We start from the raw sequence: 16374 nt of genomic DNA, 5'->3' as shown, positions 1-16374 counted from the left end.
TGAGGATTTACTTTTAGCCTACCTAATGTAACAGTGAATGTTTCTTTAGAAATATGTTCCTATTTTGAACCCCACTAAGCTCTTGGGCTCAGTAGCAGTCAGTTCCACAGGTGAATTATGCAAGAGGGCAAAAAGTGTTCCCTTATTTCAGTTCTAAGTTGATTTGCCTGTCAGGTTACTTGAATGTTCCTTTAGTCTTGTATTAGTCAGGGTAAATACGAGCTGCCGATTTACCTGTTCTGTAGTATTCTTTTATATGTCATGTTTCTTCTCTAAACAGCCCTACTCTTTTCAATACCTCCTCAAATGGAAGTTTTTCTCTTCAGCTAATAATTTTCATTGTCAGTTTGATCCCTTTTTATGTCTGATATATATATATATTTTAGATGAGTCACCAAAACTGAACACTGTATTCCACCTAAAAGGCATCCTATTGATTTACAGAATGGCATTTTAATATTTTTGTTTCTCTCATTTGTGCAGCTTACAATTTTCTGTACCAGTCACCCAGTTCCACTTTGGTTAAGCTTCTTTGGAATACGTTCTCCTTCTCCCCAAACTCACTTACCATGGATGCCTTGCCTCATAAATTTAAACCACTCCTCTTTATACCACCTTCTCAAAAAAACTTTGGAACCTCTGAAGTTATCTGTTGAGCAGACCCTGTATTTCTCCAGTGCACTTCAGAGAGCACTACCCCAGCAGCCCTGACCCTACATTTTTTCCTAATCTAAATGTAGTTTCCAGGCCCTTCTCTACCTTTCTATGTGATTATTACTGATATGTAGCATGAGTGCAAGCCCTTGCCTACCACTGGAAGTTTTGTGAGATCCTTCCCCCCCTTGCAGTGAAGTCACCAAATGATTCTCCTGGTTGCCACAGCCCTAGATATCACTACTACTAACTAAATCCTCTGTCCCCTGGCTTCTGCTTTGGTATCACCATCTCCTTTGTGAGGAATAATACAGATGGTAAAAGTAGATCCTAGCTGGGGGGAGTCTACCCTCCATTCACCACGGTCTCCACAATGTTCCAGTATGTTTTCTCTATATAATGGTTCTGGTGCTGTGCTACTGGCTGGCAGCTGCTGTACTGAGGTATGAGGCACATGAGCTACCTGCACTAAGTATATGCATGTGTCACTTCAGTACATAGCAACCATGTAGTCCTACATCCTCTGTGCAGTAAACAGAGTAGCCCAAACCCTCATGAATCTGGTTGAGTATTTTTTTAACCTCTGTTGGCAATGCTGCTGCTATTACACTTTGGCTAGAAAATGCCACGCACGTCATGGGTTCTACCATAACCAAACAAGAATCAGGGAGCCTGCCTTCAAGAGCTCCTAACCCCAAGGACAGACAATCGGGGTTAAGGAGAAGGGGAAACAATACTGTCCGTACACATCAGGTACATTGTCTATAAGCAACATTGCAGATGTTGCTCTTCAGTGGATATTTTAACATGAAGGAGGAGGCTGAGCTCAGGTAACATGCATGGAAGGCACCACGTAGGTGACACTAGTTATGCACACTTCTGAATTTCAACATTAATGTACAGCATAAATATAGAGCACATCGTGGTGAGCCTCTACACAGATGCACAATGTGATGAAAAACACTTCAGGCACTGTGTCCATCCACCATTACATTTCAGTGGTTTAGATATTTTCCTCAGGTGAGGACACTAGCAAATGATACTTTCCTAATTCAACAAAAGGTTGTTTTAAATATTAATACACAGAATATTGTTTTGAATTATTAAAATAATTACTTGAAAAAAGTAGTAATCCATTAGATCCTGTAAAGGAACTACAGAATGCCACTCTAAATAAAAATAATATCGCTCTTCAGAAAATGAAGGCAAAAACCCTCATTTAGTCTGGGGAAAAGTGCCTGGCTTGTAGTCTAGATATTTCTTAGTGTCCATGGAAAATTAAATGTTAATTTGGCTACTGCAGGGAGCCCACATTTGTCCTTCTATGCAAATAAACTTTTTTTTTTTCTCAAGTCAATGTTTATAGTGTTGCAGGTTTAACGGTATTCTAAGTTCTGCGTACATACAAAATGTAATGAAAAGACAGTTTGTTTACTGCATTTTGCTGCTTCTAAAAATATGAATAATTTTGGCCATAAAGTGAGAACCTATTAAACTGAGTTTGTATGCAACAGTACAATGAATAGTGTGGTGGAAAAAGACTACAGTTCTATAGCTACAGCCTGTTACGGTACTACCACACCTTCATCAAATTTTCATCCCATGTAAAATAGTATGTAGTGGTTCCGTAGTGTACGGAAAGAAAGTAAATGTGTCCCATGAAAGTCCTACAACAAACAATGGCTTCTAGTTAATTAAAAAAAAATTGAAAAGTAGGAAAAGTTTAAAGGTAAAGACTATCAGATAAGGAAGGAAACAGCCTAGTGTAACAGTTATTACAAGTCCATCAGCAGTGTTTACAGTCACAGTTCTTGCATTTAAAGAAAGTACTTAAGTGTCATGAGCAAATGAGCTAGATGACTCAGGAGGTCCTTTTCCCTCTGTCTGGTTCTATAAATGTAGGCACTTTAGCTTCTACTATGCAGTTTTGTCAATTTATAATTTAGTGATTATGTGTGAAAACCATTCTTGTACACACAGGCTCAGGGACGCAAAGTCTGTCTTAACAGACATCTGAACAGCTGCACATTTGGGTTCACATTTTTATTTTACATGTAATTAATAAATTATGTAATTAAGAAAGAAATATCCTATACAGGGAACTTGTGCTCAAACGAACAGTTCCTTACAATATTTAGGCACCAAAACCCATAATCCCACCATTAGAAGACAATTATTTCCACAGACTGTGCCAAATCCTGGGTTGAGTGGAGCTCCATTTTTTTTTTGTTGTTAAATGTGATGCAGTGGCAATTCCCTGCTGGGCTATGGAACACCGAACCACATTGTGTAATAAAACTCCACTTAAGTAACCATTTTTTAGAGGTTTATTTTGTACAGTCAAACAGGTCTCAGGAAAATGAGACCACTGGAGATCTTAAAGAAGCAACGGCATAGCTTGTGTTTTCCCACAAGGCTCTAACAGCAGTGCTGGAATGGGAATGGCAAACACAGATTGCCACTATTGACTATCCAGGGCTGGGTGAAATTAAAAACTTGTTAAAAGCCATATATTTAAAGATGGGAGGTGCAGAGAGGTCCTAGTGAAAATCAAGCAAACAGGATAAATGAACAGCAGCTCTCCCGGGGAAGACAGTGTCACAGGCTAGGAAAAGAGCGAACGACCCATATTGGCAGCTGTGAGCAAGAATGCTATGGAGAACACCAGCAAACCTTGAGTCCTGGAGGAATGCTATGCTGAGCTAAAAGTCTACTAAGAATAAACAACAGAGCCTGGCAGAAGTGATCCAGTGGAAACTGAAGAAAGAACTAAACAGCTGTGTGGCTGGAGAGAGCAAGAAGCATACCTGACCAGCCCATACATAAGCATTAGGTGAACCCACCACATCTGAACTACATTAACATTACTGAAACTGTGATCAGATCACCGAATGATGGCACCACTTGACAAGTTACTGGTGAGTTCATCAGGATTGCCAGCTTCACAGTCCTTTGTCTTCCAGATGTGATGGTTGTATGTCACAAAGTGACACTAAATCCCCACTACAGCCTCGCTGAATAGGTGGAATGGGAATAAAGGACTGAGGAGCTGACATTGCTATAAACAGCAGCCAATGTCTTTACTGAATGATCTTCTGTCCTGTCCCACCACTGTTTTGATGGAGGCAGGCTGTGAACAAGACATGGAGAAAAAAGGGAGAAGAGCACCTGAGCAAGGTGCTTCTTAAACAGGCGGGGGGGGGGGGGGAATTAACCCCACAAAGCAGCTTTCAAAGCCAGGCTGGGAGGAGAACAGTCAAGGAATGCTACCTCTCCTAGCACAAGCAATCCCCCGGAGTGTGTGGGTTTTTTTGTTTTTTGGCTGTTTGAAGAGGGAGAGAAGGGCCTGGATTTGAAAAAAACAAAACAAAAAAACAGCTGGATTTGGAAGACATGAATAAAAAAAGAAAGATAGAAAAAATGACTTTTCTTTAAAAAGAGCAGAGTGAATTTAGTGCTCTAGAAAGGGAGGGGAGCAGCACCACTACTTTGGTTTAGTTTGATAATGCAAGCAGATGCTGGGTTTACTTAAGCTTTCACCACACCTGAAACAATGTGATTTAACCTTAACCCTCAGGCCTCATTGCCAGTCTGTGCATCTGTTTAGGCGAGCAAAGACAGCCACACCAGACTGTATGGGGGCTTGGGCATACAAACAAATGAAGAGTAAAACCAGGTCATTTTTAACATTTGACCAGAACCAAATTGTGAAGTTTAAAAGACGGAGAGGAGTACTAATAGCGTACTAATCTTTGAAATCACTTAATAAAAGTGCTCCAAACCTTAGGGCCCCTCAGTTTTTCTAGTAAGAATGCTCCAAAGCCTTTCATTATTTGTTCTGGATTCTCAACTAAACCCACTTCAGTATCATCATACAAAATAAGGGGTGAATCTGGCACACAACCCATTATTCATTAGGGCTGCATATTTCTTTATGATGAAAACGTATTCCTTACGGCTTTCAAAATTACAGGACTAAAAGTACTTATCTCACCTCCCACTTCACCGCTCAACAGACTTATGTTCAAAGTGAAGATTGCATATCTGTCGTCATCACTGGAACTATTACTTCCAGTCCTAGCCATACTGAAATCTTACTTCAGCTGGATTTTTTGTCACTTTGGCTAGGGAGGTCTGGACAGCTGGAAGAGAGCTCCTCAATCATTTTCTGTTTTCTTCTCTGTATCAATTTTCCACCTGTGAAGCCCAATACCCCACCACCAAGTGCAGCTGCAATTCCTGCCACTTTGAAGCCTGCGAGGAGACCAATAGGACCCCCCACCACTCCACCGATGAGTGCACCTGCCACAGGCAAAGCTGCCAGCTTATATTTTGCAGCCTGTAAAAAAAAAAAAAAAATCTGTTTAGAACACACCTGTGGTGATGTGCATTTTCCCCTCATTACTCTTGGCAATACACCCCTAATTCTCGGTTCATAAATAAACCTTACAAATTACATTTTTTTAAAAATACACTATTCCACAGTAAGAGAGAATGTGCCATAACTGCGTCAAACTTGAGCTATCCCATGTGTGTAGTAGGAAAACAGATCATTGCTATTGGTTGATAATATTTGCAATATAATATTCCACTGTCTGGCCTACATAATTAAAACAAATGTAAGAATTGTAATCTGCCCAGAAACTTTCCAGTAACATGCCGATGCTATATTTGTGGGTTAACAACAACTATTAGTGATATAAATGTGGTTTAGTATTGCAGCAGCATGTGTCCCAGGTATCCTTTCATTTCACACTCATTTGACTCTTATGAGCCAATCATTTAACACTCTGCTGCCTGTTTTTGCAGGTATTCCATTGAAAGAAGCAGCAGAACAACCTTATAATGAGGCTTTAGGCCAGAGAAATTCTTTTCTGGCAGACTGGATATAATAGAACATTACAAGAGATTGATTTTTTTTCACTACCTATGTGTCATTTCTTCCTTATTTCCTTAATTGCTGGTTCCCTCAGCATTAAAGACGGCAGATCAATTGGGTTAATACAGAAGATTGCTGGGAGGCAGAGTACCATTGATTCACCAGCGGGAATAGAGCCCTACCTTCCCCAAGTTTTTGGTTCCCTCTTCAACATTCACAGCAGCACTGTTGACATGGTCTTCAATCCTGTCAATCTTCTCCTGCTGAGACTAGATGCAAAGGAATTATGAGTGAAGTTACCTGCTGGGAAGCAGCAGTAAGCCAATACACACTATTTTAATGCCTGTAATCAGGGCCCCGCAGCAGCTTTCATCTGCTACACACTGTAGCCATGCAGCCTTAATGGTAGTTCATTAATAGCATCTGATAAACCAAGCTGAAAGTACAAAACCACTTACAAAAAGGAATTTAACTATTAGGTAATAAAATGGAGTGCTATTATACAGAGTATTGATACGCTTAAAGACAGAGCAAACGAAAATGTATTCTTATTTAATCTACTGTTATATGAATGGATGAATTTGCATCTCAGGGAAAAATCCAATAAATCCAAACAAGCATTTATTCTTCATGCCGAGTTTCATACTCAAAACAATTCCTTTTCTAATAAGAGAGGGTACAAGGCAGGCACACATTGTATGACACACAACATTTCATTGATGGATTAGAGAAATCCCAAAAGCCATGTTTTACCTATGAAACTATATTACGTTAACGTAACCCTACAGATCTAATCTCACGACTATGCTGAAAATACACTGAAATTGCACATCCATCCTATGCTTTATGTTCGTTTAACTTAGGCAAAAATGCTCCACTTTCCCCAGTCAGTCACAGTCTTACTGCGAGCCCCCTTGAGCTTTCGGTGAGCAGCTTCCCTCAGCTGCTATTTGGAAATGAGATACTTCTTCCCCTCATTTGTAAACCGCAGCAGGACCCCAGCCTCATTCCGTCACAAAGCACAATGGGCTGTCCAGCATACAGTTTAAAATGTTCTGAATTTAAGATCTCTGCTCAGAACAAGCTTTGTTTTACTCTTTCTAGCACAATGGCTGAGCCCAGTTCTGTCAGACGTGGTGTAATGAATGTCTGTGGCAAACACCCATGCCTTTCCAGCCTCCGTAGTACTAGACACCACAGCAATTCATTTTTCTTAATTACGGTTTAACTAAACAGCAGGTACAGGAATGGGTAGATTCTTACAACATATGACATAATTCACATAATAAGCCATGTGTATAATGGGAATTGATGGTCTTGTGATTAAGTGGGAATCAGGCGCTGAGTTTATAGTCCAAGCTCTGCCACAGACTTTGAGACCCTGGGAAACTTCTGTGACTTAGGGTATGTCTACACTACGAAATTAATTTAATAGAAGTCGATTTTTTAGAAATCGATTTGATACAGTCGATTGTGTGTGTCCCCACTAAGCGCATTAAGTCGGCGGAGCGCGTCCACAGTACCAAGGCTAGCGTCGACTTTCGGAGCATTGCACTGTGGTAGCTATCCCACAGTTCCTGCAGTCTCTTGAAATTCTGGGTTGAGCTCCCAATGCCTGATGGGGCAAAAACATTCTTGCGGGTGGTTCAGGGTACATGTCGTCAGGCCCCCCTCCCTCCGTGAAAGCAAAGGCAAAAAATCGTTTCTCGCCTTTTTTCCTGGGTTACCTGTGCAGACAACATACCATGGCAAGCATGGAACCCACTCAGCTCACTGTCACCGTATGCCTCCTGGGTGCTGCTGGCAGACGCGGTACTGCAGTGCTACACAGCAACATCCCCTTGCCTTGCCTTGCAGACGGTGCAATACGACTGCTAGCCGTTGTCCCGTGAGTGCTCCTGGCCAACCTCGGTTAGGTTGGTCGGGTGTGCTTGGGCAGACACGGGTGCTGCTGGCCGGCCTCGGTGAGGTCGGTCGGGGGCGCCTGGACAAAAATGGGAAAGACTCCAGGTCGTTCTCTTCTTTAAGTTTCATCTAATGGAGATTCAGTCCTGCCTGGAATATCATGCCAGCTGGAGGCTTCTGCCTCAGGTTGCTCTCCCAGTCGGGAGCACCGCACGGTCGCACCTGCCCCAGCCTACCCCTTGCTCCCATGGGTCATGAAGCAGGGACAGTAGTAAGGAGCAGTTCAACTATAGGCTGAGCAAGTGCAGAATGGTGGTAGAATGTGCCTTTGGACTTTTAAAAGCTCGCTGGCGCAGTTTACTGACTCGGTTAGACCTCAGCCAAACCAATATTCCCATCGTTATTACTGCTTGCTGTGTGCTCCACAATATCTGTGAGAGTAAGGGGGAGACATTTATGGTGGGGTGAGAGGTTGAAGAAAATCTCCTGGCCGCTGATTACGCACAGCCAGACACCAGGGCGGTTAGAAGAGCACAGCAGGGCACGTTGTGCATCAGAGAAGCTTTGAAAACCAATTTCATGACTGGCCTGGCTACGATGTGAAAGTTCTGTTTGTTTCTCCTTGATGAAAAGCCGCCCTCTTGGTTCACTCTACTTCCCTGTAAGCCAACTGCCCTCCCCTCCCGCCTTTGATCTCCGCTTGCAGAGGCAATAAAGTCGTTGTTTCAAATTCATGCATTCTTTATTAATTCGTCACACAAATGGGGGGATAACTGCCAAGATAGCCCGGGACGGGTGGGGAAGGAGGGAAGCACAGGGGTGGGGTAGTTGTAGGGGCAACCCCTAGAATGGCCTGCAGCTCATCATAGGAGCGGCAAGTCTGGGGCTCTGACCCGGAGTGGCCGTTTGCCTCTCTGGTAGGCTTGCCTGAGCTTCTTAAGTTTCACGCGGCACTGCTGCGGGTCCCTGTTATAACCTCTGTCCTTCATGCCCTTGGAGATTTTTTCAAATATTACGGCATTTCGTCTTTTGGAACGGAGTTCGGATAGCACGGATTGGTCTCCCCATACAGCGATCAGATGCAGTACCTCCTGTTCAGTCCATGCTGGAGCTCTTTTGCGATTCTGGGACTCCATGGTCACCTGTGCAGATGAGCTCTGCATGGTCACCTGTGCTGATCAGCTCGCCACGCTGGCCAAACAGGAAATGAAATTCAAAAGTTCGCGGGGCTTTTCCTGTCTACCTGACCAGTGCATCTGAGTTGAGAGCGCTGTCCAGAGCGGTCACAATGGAGCACTCTGGGATAGCTCCCAGAGGCCAATACCGTCGAATTGCGTCCACACTACCCCAAATTCGACCCAGCAGGGTCAATTTCAGTGCTAATCCCCTCGTCTGGGAGGAGTACAGAAATCAATTTTAAGAGCCCTTTAAGTTGACAAAAATGGCTTTGTCATGTGGACAGGTGCAGGGTTAAATCGATCTAATGCTGCTAAATTCGACCTAAATTCGTAGTGTAGACCAGGGCTCAGTTTCCTTGTTTAAAGGAATAGAGATAATACTTTCTCTTCTCTCAAGTGTATTGTGAGTCTTCAGACATCATAAAGTGCTTTGAGATCCTTGGATGGAACACATAATAGAACAGCAAGGTACTGTCAATATGTATTTCATTCTACAGCAGTATGTCAGGCACACAAACTCAGGGTTCATATTTCTCTGCCACTTTTAACAGAAGAGCAACAACAGTCCTGAGAAGATGGTGTTCTGTCTCCACCTCCTCCTGCTCTCTCTCCATCTTCCACCTTGTTTCTCTTACTTTGACTGCTTTCCCAGAAAATATCACAGCATCACATATGCACTGTTATGGCTCAAGTCCTGGTTTAGAAATAACGAAGTTACAGTCTAAGTGTCTGAAAATCCTATAGGTATCACTCCTCCAAAGGTGCTGAGCGCGCTAACCTCCACAGAAGTCACCGTATAGAGGTCAGGCCTATATTGTGCATGAGCAGTGCATAATTTTCCACTTAAAAAAACCCTTGTGTATTGAGATGTGCACCCAATACCGATAGTTTTAACCACTAACTGACTAGGGTGCCATGTTTGGAGGGCACCCAAACAGTGTTTCCACCCACATGTTTTTACACATACAGCCAGATGGAAAGAGATTCTGACCATTAACGATGCATTACTGACTTAACCTAAATTGTTATAAGACACTCAAACCAATTTAAAGCATCCTCATAAGGGAGTTGAACCAATTTAACCAAGCAATTTCTGAAACCATGTAAATTAAATCAGTACAATTTCTGTGTATACACAATCTATCATGAAGCAGGTGGAAGATAGAATAGATGGCACATTTGTGCGCATACAGCGTTTCATTCTTCTCTTCTATGAGATGTTGTGTGGAATGTGGGTGAAACTTCAGATCCTTTCCTAAAGTCCTGACTAAGTAAGCAAAAACACAAATCTTGTTCAGTGGAGTCTCTTGTCCTTCTCACCACAACCTGAAACGCTGAGAATGTGTGGAAACCCAGTAGGAAAACTGTTGTACCTCCTGCTCTAATGTTCACGCTTTCTAATGGTTAGTATGATGCAAAGGGAACCTGACAAAGGAATTTGGATTGAAAACTATCCCTATCAGCAGCCTCTGTGTTGGCAAAAATTAAAGACTATGGAGCAGCTAGCAGTAGTTTCTTTGAAGTAAGGGGAATCAAGATACAAAGAAAAATTGCCTAGAAAGGATCAGAATCAACAGGGCTCAATGGTCAAGATGCATGCAGCATGGAAGCTGTTGATACACAGAGAGAATAGCATTAGTGTCTGTTATTCCTCAGCAAGCTTCACAGACCTCCTCATGGTGAGGCAATTAAGCATGTTAAGCCAGTGCTATTGAATGCTCCTAATTGCTGCAACATGGTGCTTGGAAACCAAGGGTAAAGAGGGGGCCTACCTTAAAACTCACTTCTCGAGAATTTAATGTAAATCTTTATCCTGAAAACCTCATGAGGGCTTTCAATACAGTAATGCAGTGTAACATGACAACATTCTTAAATGGTCACTGTCAAGATAGACAGCGGATAGTAAAGCAAATTCCTTACCCCTGTTATTAATAGCTTAGATGATTAAAGGTCATTTAGCGCCAATCAATTAGCACATGTTCCTGTTCCTCACTTAACAAAATGGAAGTTTTATCTATTGACCTCAGGGGCCTGATCCTCACACTACTGATTTTTATTCTTCTTCTTCTTCAAAGGTTATTCTTAAATCTAGATTTCCAAAAAAGGGAGAATCTGACTTTAGTGGGAGTTTAGATGTAAAAGGAATGCAGAACCAAGCCCAAGAGTTTGGGTCTAGCTTTTGTACTGTTATCTCCCCCACGCGCCTATATTTTAATGAAATGCATAAGGATGTGTGCGCGTATGTATACATACTATTTAAGACTGATGGAAAGTGCCAGATTGACAGACCTGGAAACGTGAGTTCTCTACAGTATTTATCCATACATGAGATACAGCACAGACATCAACAGTGCAAACTTCCCTCACAGCCTTGAAATCTTGATTAGGAAGGACCATTCTATGACTCCAGTCAGTCACTGTCATTTTCCTGAAGCTACTAACAGGGGCAAAATGTGATACGACTTCTGTGCCCTAATAAGTGGGCTGAGACAATTTCATATTAGGCTGCTGAATAGCCGTTAAATTGTAGCAACTTAGTCTGACTTTAAATCAGTGACAAAAGTCTCCACTATCTCTTTACCAATTATTTGAGCCACCCAGTCCCCCAGCCTTTGTCTTTATCAATTCTTTATCTAGAGTTTTAGATTAATACTTACATTGACTAGTAAAGAGAAGTCAGTCACCAGCTGGCTGAGTTGAATCAAGTCCTACAAATAAAAAATGATTTCTTATGTATTTGCTTAAAGAAAATGAACTTAAATGGTAATATAAGGGAACTCCAATGTACCTCTTCTAAAGTTTCCCATGATTCAGCAGCATTTTCATCGTGAGGAATTTCAGGGAGTGGGGAGTACATCTGGATAAAACTCTGAGAAGTGTCCACAGCTCCAGTGTTATACAAAGGCTCTGAGTGAAAACATGATATTTATAAATGCATGTATTCAATTAGAAAACAGGCTGCAAAAAATTATTTGTCTTCCCATATCTTAATATTACTTGAGGATAACAGGACAACTGACTCAATTCAAGCCAGACAATAGCCCTAAAAAGTTTATACAAGCGAAGTTCTATTCTGAACACCACAGATCTTATTTAAAAAATTGTTCTTCCCCCCCAAAATATTTAATTTCTTAGAACAGACACATTCTCCAGATCTGGTCTGAAAACAATTATCAAATTATACTGCTTAATTCAGGTTTAATTCATTTGGTATGGATTGTGTATTTTAAAACTTAGCAAAAGAATCTAAAGCCTGGGATAAGCACTTTTTATTTATATATGATAGATATAAACAAATAATTCATGAAATCAGAGCGATGGTTCACATAGTTATGGTTAAGTGCACCATTTCTAGTCCATCTTTCCCACTCTGAGCCAGCAGGAACTAGGAAAGGATGGCTGCTGCAGAAGAAGAGCAATAAAACCCTGCTAATGCTAATAAGAGAGTAGTAGAGTGTTGCTAAATTCTAAACCCTAAGACCAGGTAGATAACAGCACCATGATCATAACAATGGCTTTTAAAAGGTTGAAAGTATGGAAGAGGGATCCTCAAATACAGATATTGCCCTTCCTCTCCATATACACACACACACACACACACACATACAAAGGAACACAGATGTGGGGCAGAGGGAGACATGCGATGGTATTGCAAGGAACAGCTAGAAAGGTCACTTTATAAAGTAAAGTAATCGACCAGAACCTTGTGCATTTCTTTTATGTCAACGGTACTTTGTAAGCGATACAACGGAGACTGAACAAGATATGCTTCCAAAACCTTCATAACAAATTCAGGTTTTATTCAAAGCAATGATAATAGTGAACTCTAGTTCTTTTATTCCCCTAATGGTAAGGTTTTTACCCTTCTCTCAATAATTCCATATTAAGTCTTTTATATAGTGTAACTGTGGAAATAAAACTAAATTGATATTTAGTTTTAGAAGGAGGCATAGCCTAGTGATCTGAGCACAAGGTAGGGAGCTAGGAAGCAGGCTGGGATCCAACACTAGATACCTTTGTGGCCATGGGAAAGTCACTTAGGGCCCAATTTTTCAAAGATTGTGATCACTAAGTTCTCATTGGCTTTAGCTGGAGTTGGGAATGACCAGCTCTTCTGAAAAAAATCAAGCCATTTAACCTTTTGGTCACAGTTTCCCTAATCATACAACTTGTGTGGCACGTCTGAAGTAGTGCACTGTACAGCAGAAGAATTTCTGTGGTGTAATAAAAATCTCCAACAAATACACGTCAAACAATAAATACGGGCTCCCAAGATCTGTAAGATGACTAGGTCTGCGATATTATCTGCTTCAGACACCTCTGCAATAATATCAAGACATATTGGAAGGGGTGAAGTGTCAATTTTAAACCCTAAATTTTCTTGCTTTTGAAGGATTAAAGAGAAATATCATCGATGAAATGAAGTTGGAGGCAGTTTATTTACATTCTGATTAACAGGCATATTGCTCTGGAAGCCTTAAAGCACTCTCTCTTCCTTCCACACGTTAAAGAACAGTTAGATACAGCAGCCTTATTGATTACATGCCTTTCCCATAGCTCCTCGGGCATGGACTGCCATTTACTATATTTTGCAGAGCACCTAGTACAATGAAGTACTACAATAATATAAGTCTTAAATAATAATACAAAACCACACAAGGGTGGATAAAAACTGGGGGGGGGGGAGTTGTAAAAAATTAGAAATCAGATCTTTTATTTTAATTAGATTTTTGCTGATTGTCTTTTTTATTTACATGATTGTAAACAATAAACCTATTTGAAATTTAATTTTAAATTATGAGAACCTACACGTACTATAATCCATTAGAATAATTTAAATTAAAAAAAAGTATGTTGTATCAATGAGCCTTCCTCAGATTTTAATGAGTTAAAGGGTGCTGCTTTTTTAATTATCTACAGAAGCAGGACGAAACCACCAACTTTTGAGGTCAACTCAAGGTTTATAAATATGTCATAAGGGCATGTGCTGCATTAAGAATCTATATTATTTTCACTCTTTACAATGGAGCACGTTATTTACTTTTTTCCAAACGTGTAAGTACTTCCAGTTTCTGTTGTGCAGAAAAGCTTTTGCCTCAGTCATTTTTGGTTTCAATTTTGGTAGCAGGTGCACAAAGAAAATTATCTTCCTTTGGACTAGTTCATTCAAAACTGAGAAATGAATAGGGAGTTGAAAAAGCAGGAAGTCTTGTTTTCCTCTTCCACTCTATGAATAAAAACCAGGTGGGAGATGAAGGACATGGGGCCAGATTTTCAAAGGTATTTAAGTACCAAAAGATGCAGCTAGGTCTAGTCAGATTTTCAAAAATACCTAGGCAGGTGAGGCACCTGACTCCTATTGCTTTCAAGGCCCACTGATTTCAATGGTAGTTAGGGGCCTAATGGGATTTTTGAAAGTCTGTGAATAGATTAGGTGCCTATCTATGATTTAGACACCCAAATACATTTGAAAATCTGGCCTATGGTGACCAGAAACAATCTGTCAATTCATCAACTACAGTTCAAACGTCCTTTGATAAATCAGATAGTTTTACATGCAAAACATGTTTTAATAAACTTTCTTTTTTTCTTATGTATCCAACACTTTTAAGGTGGTTTTATTTAACTCATAAAAACAATTTTAAAATGTACATTTTAATTGAATTCCAATTTCCATCCAAATGCAGCTTGACGTGAAACCCAAATAAAAATTTATTGCCCAGTACATAAGAAACATGTCTCTCAAGATTTTCTAACATTAAAAAAATTTCAAAATTAAGAAGCTGACTAGATGTATGGAAAACTATAGAATTGCTTTAATGTGTGCAGATATGGTGCGTCCTGCTGGTGTGCAAAAAATTAACAAATTTTGCGTAAAGGCTATGTTTGGTTACAAATCAGAATGTTTAAATGGTTATCAACCAATGAGAATAAACCCTTCATTAGGCAAATAACTAAAACGTACACATCCAAAACAATCAATTATTTAAATTAAAGTTTGCTGCTTGGTGATTTAAATTATTCCATCCTGAAGGCAACCATCACTGAAATAAGAGTTGTCAAGTCAAGGCTGAATCCCCACTCTGTCACTCTGAGTGCAGGAAGTGGGGGCCCGCAAGGATGTTAAAAATTAGTACTTGCCACTCCAGTCTTGTATTAATCTCCCAAGGTTACAGCTTTTCTCTGACCTTGGCTTGGTAAACCCTGCCACCACCCAAATGCAAAAAATCCTCTTTGAACCCAGGAAGGAGCACTTGGGAATTCCTCCCTGTGGGGTGCCCTCAAGCCCGGGGAAGAGCTGAGAAAGAAAACAAAGGAAATTAGCTGTGGCTACCAGCTAATCCAACAACATGCACAAACCTCTTAGAACACCAAAAATCTAATCCTGTTTTTTAAAAAAGGTCAATTTTATTAAAAACAAAAAGGAAAAAAATATATCTGGAACTTAGGCTTTTTGATAGACCTTAAAAGAAACAATTACAAAAATTAAACACCCAAAATAGCTTTTCTTGGGGATTCAGCTTAAAGGTTACAAGCAAACAAAAGCATCTGGGGTTAGCACAGAGGAGATCCACAAGCCAAAATAAGGAGTAAACCTGATAGTGTCTAACTAAACATTTCCTAATTTTACTTACATATCTGAGGCTCCAGATAAGTAGATTCGAGGTATGAACTGATAATCTATAATCAGACCTGGCTTAAAGCTGGTTACAGCATTACTGCTCCGAGTCCCTGCAGCCCAGAGAACAACAGACAAAGGGAAAGTTTCTTTCCCAATTTTAAAAAGTTCTACCTTCCCATTGGCTCTTTTGGCCAGGTGCCCACTCCTTTTCTTTTACAGTCGGCTTGTTAACCCTTTACAGGTAAAGCAAGCAGAAAACAGACCAAGGGGGATTTTACAGCTAACTGGCTGGCTGGGGGTGTCCATCAAAGGGAGCTACTCCCCCCACTCCCCTTCATGTATCACAAGAGTCTTTCAAAAACAGCTTTTACGAACTGCACAAATATACATATCCCATCGTATACACGGTATTGGGGGGGAAAGGTGGTTCAAAATAGTGCAAATCTTGGGCCTAACAACCTTGACAGTTTAAATGTTTGCCTAGTAGCAAACAGTGCAGTTAAGGTTACATTCCCTGTGATTCAGACCTTAATGTTATTTAAATGTACTTCGATTGCTTATACTAGGCTTGATCTCAGGCAGAGCTCTGTGAAGCTTAAAAACTTGTTTCTTCCACCAACAGAAGTTGGTGCCATAAGAGATATTACCTCACCCACCTTATCTCTGTCTCTTGCCCATGCCTGGCAGAATTAATTTTTTTTTATAATTTCAACAGATAATATCAATGGTTATTGTTAAGCCTTCCATTCTATTTTTATCAATCTAAATTTTCACAGTTACAGGAAATTATGGGGGTGGGGGACAGACAATTATTTAATGACAGTAGCTGTTGAGATTCAAAAAGTTAAAGCTTTATAACTGTTACATAAGAATGGCCATACTGGGTCACACCAAAGGTCCATCCAGCCCAGTATCCTGTCTTCTGACAGTGGCCAATGCCAGGTGTTTCAGAGGGAATGAACAGAACAGGTAATCTTCAAGTGATCCATCCCCTGTCACTCATTCCCAGCTTCTGGCAAAAAGAGGCTGGGGACACCATCCCTGTCCACCCTGGCTAATAGCCATTGATGGACCTATCCTCCATGAACTTATCTAATTCTTTTTTGAATCCTGTTATAGTCTTGGCCTTCACAACA

The 16374-nt window shown here is 40.7% G+C and overlaps 1 protein-coding gene across 1 annotated transcript in view; it reads right to left on the bottom strand.

The window, feature by feature from the left end:
• Window positions 1-4038: 4038 nt before the first annotated feature.
• STX17 (syntaxin 17) overlaps window positions 4039-16374 on the bottom strand; it is a 68840-nt gene continuing 56504 nt past the window's right edge. The window contains exons 5-8 of the mRNA XM_024193605.3: window positions 11405-11523; window positions 11274-11324; window positions 5716-5802; window positions 4039-4993 (exon numbers count right to left, since the gene is read on the bottom strand). Of these exons, the coding sequence (XP_024049373.2) occupies window positions 4754-4993; window positions 5716-5802; window positions 11274-11324; window positions 11405-11523 (497 nt within the window). The 3' untranslated portion in view covers window positions 4039-4753. The remainder of the gene's footprint in view (window positions 4994-5715; window positions 5803-11273; window positions 11325-11404; window positions 11524-16374) is intronic.

This window comes from Terrapene carolina, unplaced genomic scaffold, assembly GCF_002925995.2.
Source record: "Terrapene carolina triunguis isolate 2854851 unplaced genomic scaffold, T_m_triunguis-2.0 Scaffold229, whole genome shotgun sequence".
NCBI lineage: Eukaryota > Metazoa > Chordata > Testudines > Emydidae > Terrapene > Terrapene triunguis.
This window is presented reverse-complemented; position numbering and strand designations above follow the sequence as displayed.